This window comes from Aedes albopictus, chromosome 1, assembly GCF_035046485.1.
Source record: "Aedes albopictus strain Foshan chromosome 1, AalbF5, whole genome shotgun sequence".
NCBI classification, from domain to species: domain Eukaryota; kingdom Metazoa; phylum Arthropoda; class Insecta; order Diptera; family Culicidae; genus Aedes; species Aedes albopictus.
In genome coordinates this window covers 335,900,863-335,914,990 of record NC_085136.1, presented here as the reverse complement: position 1 = coordinate 335,914,990, position 14,128 = coordinate 335,900,863, and the positions used below count along the sequence as shown (strand labels likewise).

The window sequence follows — 14,128 nt, the reverse complement described above, 5'->3', positions numbered from 1 at the left end:
AATTTTTCGTCAGTTGCTTTTCCCCCGAGAGCAACTGACACTGACCCTCTTCTGAGCCCCATGGCTCAAACGGACCCCGGATACCTGGACATCGGCGAACTGCTACTCATAATGGACCCCCAATCGGACTGGAAAGGAACAACGGCCTTCCATCATCATCCTTGTGCTCATCATTCTACTAGGTATAAGGTAGAAAAAGTGAAAGCAGCAGAAAGGCAACCAGTTCGATAAAGTAGAATAGAATCTAGGCGTTGTACAAAATGTAAGTGCAGCTGTCAATTGAAATTGCTCACGTAGTGCCCCAGTGGACAATAGAGCGTAAATTAGGTTAAGTGATTAAGAATAAAAAAAAAAATATCTAGACAACCTATAACTTCGATTAAACACATAAAAAGAGTTTTGGCCGAACTTTATCTTTTTCCGACCATTGTGAATGGGTTAGAGGGGCGAGATTTTGTGAAAACATCTGAAATATCTCATCAATTATTGCGAATATCGCATCAAAAAAATTATTGTGTCATCCTCGTAGTTACCATCACTTCCTGTCGAAAAATTAGGTTTCTAGAGCATTTTTTTTTTTATTTTTGATAAACCATCGAAAAAAGCTTGAGAATAAGGCCTTTTTGAAACATCGAGCCTTTTAAGGCTTGATGAAACATCACACTTTTAGATGGATTGATACTTTTTAGATTTTCAAAGTCATAGCCATCACATAATATATTATTGGTTAGTAGTATCAACCTCTTGACCAGAACTTTATCAGCTTGCTTTGTTGTTAATGCGGAATAAATTCGGTTTCCTGGACCCATTCAATTTTCCCAATTTTCATACACTTGTACATAGTATTAAATAATATTGACGAAATCCAAAATTTAATATGTTTTTAACTATTGTGCATGCAAATATCACATTCCAGTAATCAACGCCAGTAATCAGTCCTTCAACGCCCACTACTCGTCGATCATCTCCAAGGCTAATCGCCAGCTTGGGTTTGTCTCTAGAATAGCCAAAGATTTCACCGACCCATACTGCCTAAAAGCGCTTTATTGTTCCCTCGTACGACCGATCTTGGAGAACGCTTCGGTTGTGTGGGCTCCAGACGATGTAACTTGGAATCTGAGAATCGAGCGGGTTCAAAAACGTTTTATACGGCTTGCTCTCAGAAATTTACCTTGGCGCGACCCAGCGAACTTGCCGCCATACCCTGATAGGTGTCGGTTGCTCGGAATTGAAAGTCTTGACAGAAGTCGCAAGATACAGCAGGCCAAATTCATCGTTCAGCTTCTCAACGGAGATATTGATTGCCCTCATCTGCTATCTTTGATTGACTTCCGAGCACCAAGTAGGATGTTAAGGCAGCGTCGCTTGATGCAATCACGATTCCATCGATCGAATTACGGCTACAATCAACCCATCTGTGCGATGATTCGTATGTTTAGTTCTGTAGAGTCCTCGTTTGAATTCGGTATGTCCACAAGTAAATTTGTCAGTAAAATTAGAAGATTAAATTCATTGTAGCTAGTACGTAACATTATTCATAAAGACAATATTGTCAGATGAATTATACTATATAAATAAAAGACTTTTCATGCAAAGAAGTAGGAGATAATAACAATTAGTGTGGAAGTATGTAACGACGGTACATGAAAAATGAAAAAAAAAATATGCTTCGATGACAGCACATTGGGCATGAGCCTATGCACGAATCTGGCGTACTGCTCACTCCCACAGAAAATTTGAAAACAGTTCGCACAGTAAAAGTCAAATGTGACTTTTACTGTGCGCGGTGTTTTCAAATTTTCTGTGGGAGTGAGCAGGACAGGGCAAATTCGTACAGAGGCTCATAGTACGTATCCTTCGTTCAAAAGAGGATTATACATCGGACAACACGGTATTTAAAACATATTTAATACAAATTTGCAGCTATTCGCGCTGATTCTATGTTATAAAAAAAATTGGCCGAAAAAAAAAATAAAAAAAGCTCTGAAATTTGTATTTTTTGCTTTCCTACATATAGGGTCTGGGACCATTTGGGCAGGAGGACCTATTTTGGGCACTTTATGCTATAAATCAATCAATTTTTAACCAATTAATGCGTTTGGAAAATATGCAGCAAGGGATTTTATGTTTTGTTTTGCTGTAAAGTGCCGGGAATTGACGCGGGTGCCCATGTAGTTTGAAACCCTATTTCGGAAAAATCCAGAATATAATAGAAGATTTTTAGAAATCCCCGGCCATTAGATAAATCGATAAATAAAAAAGCGAGCCTGTCTGGATCATATATGGGCTCCAACATCCTTCAAGGTTTAAATATAGTGTGTAAGAGCATTACATCAATACAACCGCCACAACTGAAAACCTGAGGGGCAGCCCTCTTTCCAAAAGCTGACATTTTCTCAATGAAAATGTACTCACAGTGTTGCGGTTAGAAAACGGAGTAAGTACAATGATTACACCCTCAATTCAAACATCCAAACAAGAAAACCCACCAGGGGCCTGTAGCATAATCGGGCTAATAATATTAGCTACAAGTTATTTACACCGACATACACACTACTGCTGAATCATGATTATAGCAGTATTTACCAGATCACAATTCAATCATCGTGGATCCACCAACACCCGCACCCCTACTCAATCCTTAAACCCCTAGCAATGCATGCCAATACCATGCCAAAATACTTCCCACATCGGCAACCCGCACAGCCCCAAATAGTATGGTTACTTGGGTATCCCTTGGGTGTTGATTACATGATTACAACGTCAAGGATCACAATCATTAAAACGTTCCACACTTTGTTAGGGCTTACGACCTAGCCATTGATAAGTTCTCTGTATATTAAAGTTCTTTTGGACCTGCTGCTATGGAAAACCAACATTGCTAACGGAGCGGTGTTACAAATAAATCCGATTAGAAATTATCACACAAAATCACACCCTCAAAAATTGGTGTAAAAGTTTTCATTAGAAAATGCCCCAAAAACAAACTTCCACATATTCAGGAATTCTATTGGGTTTTATTTTTAACCCATCAACAAATTTTTCAAGTAACTATAGAAAACAATCTGTACAATCACTATCCATCCACAATGGGGCATTCTAGTAATTATTCATTAAGGAAAATGTAATACTACCTAGGGTAAACAGGTATAATATGCCCCCCCTAAGCAGAAATGGCAATATATCTGAAACCGGCGCCTTATTCTATCTATTGTTCACTGCAAATCGTTGTTACTAAAGTTAGTGAAGTGTTGCATGCGAACTTTGCCTTTGGAGAGGTGGCTATGGAAACTTTGAAACTTTTTTCGAAAACGTTCCAAAATTTGCCTTTTCAAAACAAACGGGGCAATACGCCCCATCAAAAGAAAAACGTCCAGCCCCGTGATAAAACTGTCCCAGGGGATAATTCCACCACATGCTTATCCTAGGAGGGTCTTTCAACAAGTGTTTAACTGCATAAAAGTTGCAAAGTAGCACAAGCGAACAGAACTAGCTTCGTTTACAATGAAGTCAGCTCACAAGAGGTAAAATATTACGCCAAAAGCCTCGATTTCAGACTTTTTGATATTTTTATTGCTTTTCTGTACCAATCCACTAAAGGACTAGCTTGATGGCAATAATTCTTCAATATTAAGGATTTCTAATCGATCACGCATGCGAAAAGCGCTTGAATCGCTAGAAAATGAAGAGGGGCGTTTTGCCCCGGTGGGGCGCATTATACCCTTTTACCCTATCTACTTACATTCGCGCCTCCAGCCGAACCTTCAGCAATCTCACCACCGAGAAGCCTATTCCTCCCCGAGGCCCATTTATGGCGCGAAAAACGTGCAGCAAATCGGTGATACAGCTTAAAATCCTCCTCAACAGCAGCGTATGCAGCTTCTATTTGTGATCCCGAATGTAACGGTTGCTGCGGGACACCAAATTTCACACCGCATTCAGGATGGTATCGATGTTATCGCAAGAGATGGTAGATGTCCTGTGTGAAGGAAATACTCCATTTATTCCGCGCTCAATTCCGCGCTACCATCGTGAGTCACACTTTGAACAGTTTGTTATCGGCGACAGTATTTCTATTTCATTCTTTCGTTTAAATGTCGGAAGCTTACAGAACACTCGATGTGCCATCCTGGGGGTTCCTTTTCCCGAGCCATTATCCATTGCTGTTCTTCTCGAGCTTCTTCTACAACCCACACGGTAAACATTCTGCACGGTAGATGTAAGGGAAAAATCCCTTAACTATTCAATGTCGTAATCAACATGATCAGAAGTACTTTTCCTTTGAGATCGCAATGCTGTCTGTGTTGATTTGAGGACCAAAACAAACCCACCAGAGAAATCAAAAGAAAATCCCTTCGATTTGCACTACTGTAAAAAGCAATACGATCCAAAGTGAAAAGTTGTTGGTTTGGTAATGACTGTTTTGGGCATGAAAGTAAATATAGATGACAGGCGGTAGAAAGTGCTTCGCTTCGATTCGCACCTCTCTAACAGATGTGAAGCAGTGTAGTGGTAAAATAGTTGATCGTGACTCTAAAGGTCCTGGTATCGAATCTGGGTGCGGCTGTACACATTTTTTTTTAATTTTAGCTTTGAAATCAAAACATTGTCAACAACGAATTGATGTGAAGTTACATTAAAATTGAAGAGGCATTGGATGTTCTTTGTCAAATGATATGTAATTGATAACAAACTGATTGAACAGTAGTGCGAATTCAAGTGCCAATCAGTTTATATCACAGTGCAGATTTTTTACCGTGCAAAGTCGTTTTACTATCGCTTTTTTCCCAGACGATCCTCCGTGGTGCTTATATTGTCGGGCCGCCACCAAACCGGACTTCGCACAATCAAGTCGCGACGCGACCCAAAGCGCGACGTTTTTGAATCATGTTAAAAGTAGTGCGCATCCTTCCCGTTGTTGTCAGCAACACAGCGCACTAGATGCGAAACAGATGCGACACTTGTGGTCCAAGGAAATGGCAATTTTTGATTGAATGTTTGTCCTGATTCCAACCGGATAGACAATATATCTTTCTTGCTTTTCAACAAGGACTTGGAGTCTCCGTATGCTTCCTTTACCAGCTAAGCGTAGCAGCGCTTATTGACTATGACTAAATAAACCTGCAAAAGACATTGAATGGAAATTTTCCTTTTGAGATACGTAATGGTTCATTACTGTAAATTATACTAACTTACCAAACCGTTTGCTTCGTGTCAGCCTGTAAGCATTGAACTTTCACAACCTAGGTTTTCGCTGGCTCTTGTTTGTACATCCGGTGATGAGCCGTTGCGGCCAAGGCTGGTATTCATGTCCTTGTGATCCTCTTCCCAGAACCGCGGTACCGAACCGGATTCTCATCCACCGAAAAGCGACTATCGGACCACGCGCAGCATCAAAAATGTAAACAAACAAAACCTAGTTTTTGTGCGGCGAAGACTGGGCGAAGGCGGCGAAAAACTGTCAAAAGCATGTGAGAGGGGTAAACCAATGCGTAAAAAACTACCGCAAAAGGGTAATAATTAGTCCCCTCGGAAAAATTCTGGCCGGCAAGAAGAAGAAAACATGGTATTGCACTGTTCCCACCAAATCGAACTGCACAGTATGAAAGTGTGACGGTTAAAAAGTGTGACGATAAGTGCAACCATGCTGTCTGACAGCATTTTGACATCGAGAAATGTCACAGATTAGCACGTGGTGTGTGTTTCGTCGGATTCTTATTCTCGGTTTTGTTTTGATTCTCAGCCATCTGACAACTCTCCGATTCAATTTTCTCTCTGTTTTTCTCGCAAAAGTTGGTGCAGTGTGGCCAGTCATGCAGGTTTGTGCGTTTCTTCTAGTGTAAAAAGTTTTTGAAATGTTAAACTTATGAAAATGATGTCGGCAACCGTGCCTGAGCACAGAAATAGTGTGATAGCTGAAGTGCATCAAAAATCCATCTTTGAAAGCAATAAGCAATACCGAAATTTTTTAGTGGTTTGTACCGCACTCTTACGTCTGTATAAATTCGTCTGTGACCTTACCTCCTTTGCTTGTAAGCTTCAGTACTGACAACAGATTGACGTCCAGGTCTGGCATGAACAGGGTCTCGCTCAGCTTCAGTGAATTCTTCTCACCATGGTCATCCAACGTTTCTAACAGGCATGTTCCAGCACCTCTTGACATGATATGCTTTCCATCCGCAAGCGTGACTTCGACGACGACGCCCGGGTCCATGGTTAAAAACTTGGATTCTTCGTTGCACATGTGGCATGACGCTCCGGAATCAATGATCCACTCCGATCTTGGTTGTCCTCCATCGGCTTGTGGTCTTGATAGAAACGCAAATTCTCCTTTGGACTTCTCCGCAACCTTTGCTTTCTGGCGATTTCTGTGCTTGGGAGTTACCTTCTCTGCTTCTTCTGCGTCCCGCTGCTCCATCCACTGGCGACAATCCTTGCGTTTGTGCCCTGGTTTCTGGCAGAAGTGACACAAAATTGGCTTCTTCTTGAACTCCGTTCTCAGCGCTGACTCCGCTCCGTTCGAGTTTCTCCGCCGAGCTACTTCATCAACCAGCTTACCTCGCACGAACTCCATCGTCAGATCGGTATCCGGACGTCCCTCCAGTGCTGTGACGAGCGTTGAAAAAGAATCGGGTAGACTGCTGAGTACGATGTTGACCTTCAGATCCTTGTCGAGCTCTTGACCAGCGATCGCGAGTTTCTCGAAATGATCCTCCATCCGGCTAACGTACGCTCCAATGTCTTCACCGTCAACGTATTCCATCCGCATCACCTTCCTGAGGATAGTGGTTTTGCTGGTACGTCCCTGCTTCTCGTGAGCACTCCGGATCGACTCCCATGCTTCCTTGGCGGTTTTGGTTTTCTTGATGAGGCTGTACTGGGTAGACTCGACAAGAAGCCCAATCGTGGCCCTTGCCCGTTTGTCTCCGTCGTCCCACTCCGCAAGATCCGCTTCGTTGCCTTGAGTAGTCGCTGTACCAAGTAGCTCCACAGGTCGGACTCCAGGATCCACGTACCTCCAAAGCTTCTCTCGAACCAGCAAAAGCTCGACTTCAAACTTCCAGTCCGAGTAATTGACGTCGTTGAGTTTCTTGACTCCAACTTTCTCCATTTTCTTTGGTTAACGTTTTGTCAAAAATTTTCCAATGTTCAGTGCAGACTTGATGCACTCAGGCCCATAACCTGATGAGAGTACTAGGGAAACACGTCTGCTCTCTCTGAACAAATAATTAGGAATGACTTTATTTAACTAACTTTACAATCTACGCAATCTCATGGCTTGCTTCTTCCGTTGCTTCTCTTCAATGCTCACTAGTGCCACCTGAATGTGAAATTGCACGTCATATTTGTCTTCATCAGTTAGTGTTTGATCTACTGAACAACTTTTCAGAAGACACCATCTTTCTAAGTAATCAGGGTCCTACGACACATGAGTTATAAAATTTGAATACCCACTAGCGCCACCTAGATGTGGAGTTTCAAATCATTCGGCTCTCCATCAGTTAGTGTTCGATCTACTAAACAACTTTGCTGAAGACATCATCTTTCTAAGTAATCAGGATCTCGAGATATATGAGTTATAATATTTGAGTACGCAATTGCGCCACCTGGATGTGGAATTCCACATCAAACTTGTCTTCATCAGTTAGTGTTAGATCTACTAAACAACTTTGCAGAAGACACCATCTTTCTAAGTAATCAGGGTCCTGAGATGTATGAGTCATAAAATTTCAATGCCCACTATCGCCACCTAGATTCGGAGTTTCAAACGGCTCTCCATCAGTTAGTGTTTAAACAACCAAACAACTTTGCCGAAGACACCATCTTTCTAAGTACTCAGGATCCTGAGTTATATGGGATATAAAAATTACATGCTCACTAGTGCCGCCCAGGGATGGGAACACTCACTTTCAAAGAGTTACACTCACTTGCTATTTTCTCATCTCAGAAGTGTGCGATCAAGAAACAATGTATGGACGACTTTTGCATTGTAGTTTTGTCTAAAACTTTGCCGAATAGAGTAGGGGTCGCACACGCATACCAAAGTCGTGACAGAGTTGTAAAAGCGACTCTCCACGAGGTGAGTGTAAATTACATTCACCTCGTGGAGAGTTGCCTTCACTGCTCCCCCACGACTTCGGTATGCGTGTGCGACCCCTACTCTATTCGGCAAAGTTTTAGACAAAACTACAATGCAAAAGTCGTCCATACATTGTTTCTTGATTGCACGCTTCTGAGCTGAGAAAATAGCAAGTGAGTGTAACTCTTTGCAAGTGAGTGTTCCCATCCTTGGTGCCGCCTATCGGTTGAAATCTTAATTTCTCAGATCACCTCGCGAAGGCCCTTGATATCCCAAGTAACTTTGCCGAAGACACCATATTTCTTGATCATTTAGATTTTGAAATACATTAACTCACATTCAACTGTCTATCTTATACCCCAGACAGACATGTGATACGAGTGTGATTCCTGTACAACGGTACGCAGTGTCAAGAAAATTCTAACAAGACTGACTTGAACTGAGAGAATTTTCATTGTGGCACTCATTTCAAGCGCAACTGTACAGTGATTCTTGTATCACATGTGTGTCATAAGTATTATCTTAAATATAGTACGTTCTTCATATTGCGATTTTCAATTTTTCGCATTATAAGGAGTTATACTGTTTTCAAAAAAGGTCTTATAATATTCCAAATAAGATTCCTGTAGAATACATTTGGGGTTGCCATCGATAGAAAAGATGGTTTCAAAGTAATAGTCGACAATTCTCATGTGTTGTACAAAGTACAACAGCGCGATTAACGGAAGGTTAACTCAGTACGCTCGGTTATCCCTTTTACTGAATACAGTAGACGTTCGGTCGGTGCAAACGGTTTAACTGCAATGATTTTTAACTGCAAGTCCGGTAAGTGCAACAAATTTGCAGTTATCGCACCGCTATCCGTCAAAACGGTGCGCCAAGTTAGCCCAAATGAACAGTCGGATGAATTTTGCGTTCATTTAACGTCAATTGACGGGTTGTTGACGACTATCTGACGTTGCAGTTATCGAATTTTGTTCGCTAAGTGAAACGTAAACATGTTGCAGTTATCGAACGTCTACTGTACTCTGTAAATGAGTTAACGAGTTCTGCAAATGAACTGTCAAAAAATACAGAATATTCTCAGTGATACTTTGTTTGGCGATTGTTGGCGATGCAACATTTCACCTCAACATGATATTTACAGATAGGACGACAGATAGGAAGAAAAAAATAATAATAAACTGGAGAAAAAGAAAACAGTCTCGTCTCAGCTTTGCAGGCCTGATTGCGACAGCAGTCGTGTCGCTGTAATTTCTATGAAGATTCACATCGAACGCCAAATTTCTCAGTGCATTGCGCACAAAGTTAGCCCTTCACAAACATCATCGTAATACTTATGACACACATGTGATACAAGAATCATTGTAAATTTGCGCTTGAAATGAGTGCCACACTGATAATTCTCTCCATTCAAGTCAGGCTTGTTAGAATTTTCTTGACAGTGAGTACCGTTGTACGTGTATCACACTCGTATCACATGTCTGTCCGGGGTATAACCGACGCCACTGCGCGGCATTCCAGTCGCGCTGCCGCCCCTGCGCATTTCCTTTGGCAGCCAACTACGTGTCATCGTCATCGCGTTTTGCCGATCGAATCGACAACACTCCTCAAAATTTTCATTCCAAAAAGTCTCGCCGCGATCGAACCACCGCACTAGTGCCGGGCGACGAACGGAAGAAAAAGTGCAATTTTTCCGGTTTCTACAATGACCGCATAGAAGTGCTGATAAGCGGGACATTGTCGTGGATACGCGGGTGCGATTTGCCGATGTGATATTTTCGTTCAGATTGAGAGAAAAGGAAAAGTGGGAATTGTGACACGACGGTTCGGTTGTTGGGGGCCGCTTTGGAAAAATACACTGGAAGGGGGCGCAGGGCGGAGGAGCCGAATGAAAAAATGAATCGACCGAGCAAGATAAACTATCGGAAGACGGCCGGCTACTCGAGTTTGATCACTTTTGCCGTGCTGCTGCTGGCGTGGCTGTGCGGATTCTCCAGCCGGTTGTTTGCCGTCATCCGCTTCGAGAGCATCATCCATGAGTTCGATCCTTGGTGAGTTGGATGTTTATTTTTTCGATTTCAGTGTCTGTTTCAATTCTATTTGGGGAGGGGGAAGGGAGAAAGAAGAAGTTGCCTTTTAGATTACGTGTACCTTTCGTTCAATACTGTTTGCAGTGTGTTGTTTCGATAGCGGTAGGCCACCTTTCTCGCATTTTCAAATTCTAATGAATGGGACTTGCTGTTGTCTAGTTGGAAAGGTGCGGTGACGTAGCAAGGGATATGCAGGTTGACTACAGGGATGGTAGCGAATTAGTTTTAGCAAGGGTCGGGAAAAGGGTATAGATGTGCCAAAGATACGTATTCTTTCTTCAATCAACAATCAGTATATATCACATCATAACGTAGGACAGTTCATATTTGTAATATATGTCGTTTCTAGTCATATTAATTCGTATACGAATCGTTTCACTTTCACTCTGGCTTCACTGTTCGGAAAAAATGTTTGCATGGAAGAATTGAGTCTAACCACTACCACTTGCTCGATCATACTATGGCTTGGGAATTGAACCCCGGTCTCCCGCGTGACAGGTGGGTATACTGACCACTATACTATCGAGGAATATTTCCACAGCTAGAATCAATACACCGAAGGACCTCGCCTTGGCTGATCCTTCCTTCCTTTCAACAAATCACAACCGATTAATCTCGTTGTTTGACCAATGCCTGGAGTTGACCGAAAATCTTCCTGTTTTGGACGAAAGCATGTTTGGCTGGAACGTCGCTGGTTCATCGTCAACATTATTCCGTGTTGAAGTGAAGAAGAAGTAGGCCTTCTTGGAAAACTGACAGGCGCCCGTGGAGAAAATTTTTCACCTCAGTGGATCGAATTCCACTTCCGACATACTCACAAAATGCGGGTTTTTCCTTCGGAAAGGAAAGTAAAGCGTGGGTCCCGAGATGAACTAGCTTGATAAACTAACGATAAAAAATCACCTACTGTTCACATCTCAATCCTAAAAAAAGAGTTACTTGTTCAACTCGGTGTTATCCATTCCGCCCATCCGCCCCAGTCCTTCCTGTTACAATAGGTTATGGGCCCAGTCATCTATAAACGACACTAAATATCGCGTGATAAGCTGCAATCAATGAATAGCAACCAGGTATGGCGGCTAGTGAGACGTCCTGCAGGAGTAAACCCGTTACAACCAAAGTGGAAACTCTGCAGTAAAGACGATGCTGACGGAGACACAAGGCTAGATTACATAGACAAGGTTCTGAAGAAGTTGGGAATGCAAGATTGCAACCCTACAAGAACGCCGATGGAGAAAGGGCTTCAGTTCATCCGCATTGAAATAGAAACCATAGACGAGCCTTACCGTGAAGTTTTAGATAGTTTAATGTACGTTTTGATGTCCACCCGACCGGACATTTATTTCCCACTTGGATATCTGGGACGAGATCAGCAGCATTCTGAGCAATTCCTCTAAACAGCGTTGAAGCGAGTGCTACGGTACATGAAAGTACCAGCGGAACTAGGATATCGATACATTGGTTGGATTTGCCGATGCGGACTGGGCTACTGATACCTCGAATCGAAAGTTGGTGAGTGGATTCTTGTTGCAGGTCTATGGAAACACGGTGTCGTGGTCAAGCAAGTGGCGCCAAGTGGTTACCTCATTCAGTGAAGCTGAACAGATAGCCTTGAGTGCGGGCGTAGCAGAAGCAATTTGGCTATTCGTACTCTTGGCTGACTATGGCGTGAAGATTGCGAAACCTGAGTGCCTCGGAATGGCCCAAAACTTGGAGTGCAAACGGGTCAAATATATCGATATCAAGCACCATTTTATCCGTGACCACATCCCATCGTATCTGGACGCATCTTGGTGGTGGTAGAATTCATTTGAACCGATGATCAGCAGTATTTTTTTCAAAAGCGTTGTGTGGTACTCTCCAGCTTGACAGATCGAATAATAATAATAATAATCACCAATGGCATGGCCTACTCAGATATGCACCAAACTACCACACGTTGGAAATCGGAAGATTCGAACATCTACGCCGGAACATTGGACTCTACGATCGAGAGGAGGTGAAGTAGGCCATGTCAAGTATCTAGGCCTTATGCCACAAAAGTTCAGCCTATTGGACGCAGTGGCTTAATTTCCCCAACAGGGGAGGAAAAAAAAATCTAGGCCTTGAAAAGCTGACAGGCGACCGTGAAGAAAATGTTTCACCTTATTCCACATCAAGCTCTCCTACTGTTCGCATCGCAATCCTGATAAAGAGTTACTTATTACTGTTCAACATACTATTCAGCCCATCCAATTCAGCCCAAAGCATCGAAGCAATCGGTGTTAATTTGAATTTGGGAACATCATTTTGGGCTGCAAAACGGTGAGTCGATAAGAAGTACGCCCAACATAGCTCTGGTCTGTGAGGAAAATGAAAGATCACGAACTGATTCAACCGCAACGACTTTTAGCGCGAAACAACGGACAAGAATTGAAACATGGAACCACAGACAAACAGACGTAATACTCTGATAATTCCCATCGTACACCGATTTAACGGTCTTTTTCAAAATTTGATAGTTGGCCAGCTGCCCAACCGTGGCGCTCGCATCGTTTTTGTTCGAGTTTGACGTTTGCTCACTACCGCCACCTAGTTGGTGGTCGGCCAAACAAAGTCCTTTTAGCATTGGGCGAATATGTTTCCGTGACTATAATTTGAATCGAAAAATGTTCGAAATGTTACGTCTGTTTGTCTGTGATGGAACTTTAGCCCAGCAGGGTAAACTGGCACAACTAGCCAATGAGGCATGCCGTATGATGCTTGAGATCCTACTAGGGCTGAGCGAAGTCCGTTAGCCGAACTTTGGAGAAAACAGATTGGCGTCGGCTCAAATTCTGCTATATTCTGGCCTGCGAGATGAACACGCTCCTCGCCACCGTGTAGTTGGGTTCCTGTTCAGCGCTCACGCCCACGCTGCGCACATGAACAGGGAACCTATTAATGAAAGGATGATTGTAGCCACATTTAGAACACGGGTTCGAAACCTTACCATGATCCAATGTTATGCGCCAACCGATGCAGCCAAAATGCAAGAAAAGAGAACTTTTACAGCCAACTATATGCGGTCGTGGACAAAATTCCGAAAAGCGGCATCAAGATCCTCATGGGCGACTTCAACGCGAAGGTTGGTTTGCAGAGCTTTGTGCCAACAATGACATGGTGATTGGAGGATCGCTCCAGTGCACAAGGTGACATCCATGTCATAGAGACGAAGCCTTCTTGATGTGCAGAACAAACGTAGCACTGACATTGCGTCCGACAATCATCTCCTAATCGGCCAGATCCGACTGCGCATTGCTAGGATCCATCGACAGGAGCAGAAAATCGAACACCGGTTCAACACACGCCAACTGGAAGACGCTACGGTGAAAGGGCCTTTGTCGAGGACCTAAAGAACCGTGCTGCAGACATTCCAAAAGGTGGAAGTGTAGAAGCTCAATGAACCACCATCAAGCGCGCCTTCATCGCCACCGGCGAGAATAATTTGGGTGAGCTACGCAGCCGGAGAAAGGTGGATCACAGATGACACCTGGAGGAAGATAGAGAAGCGAAGGGACACCAAAGTCGCGATGGAGCGAGCGACAAAACGAGGAGCCAAAGCCGTAGCCCGTCAGCGCTATTCGCCTCTCGAGAAGGAAGTGAAACGCTCATGTAGACGGGACAAAAGAGCGTGGGCGGATTCCCTAGCCGACGACAGCGAGAAAGTCGCAAACACCGGCGACATCCGTCTCCGTCACGAAGCATGTGGGAAGCCCTCAGACACAAGGGTATCTCTGCGTAAATCATTGGCCTCATTGAAGCACAGTACAGGGCATTTTCGTGCAGAGTACGATCCCATCCGGGCCGTTGCTGGAGTGACACAAGGATCACCGCCATTGTTCCTCATCGTAATCGATGAGATCCTGGTAGGTGCGATTGATCGTGAACCAAATCGTGAGTTGCTGTGGCAGCCCATTACCATGGAGCACCTTAT

At 43.4% G+C, this 14,128-nt stretch overlaps 1 protein-coding gene across 1 annotated transcript in view; it reads left to right on the top strand.

Annotated features, from left to right (window-relative positions):
* Nucleotides 1-9,642: 9,642 nt before the first annotated feature.
* Nucleotides 9,643-14,128, top strand: part of LOC109417026 (dolichyl-diphosphooligosaccharide--protein glycosyltransferase subunit STT3B) — a 30,697-nt gene continuing 26,211 nt past the window's right edge. The window contains exon 1 of the mRNA XM_019691152.3: nucleotides 9,643-10,134. Within this exon, the coding sequence (XP_019546697.1) occupies nucleotides 9,980-10,134 (155 nt within the window). The 5' untranslated portion in view covers nucleotides 9,643-9,979. The remainder of the gene's footprint in view (nucleotides 10,135-14,128) is intronic.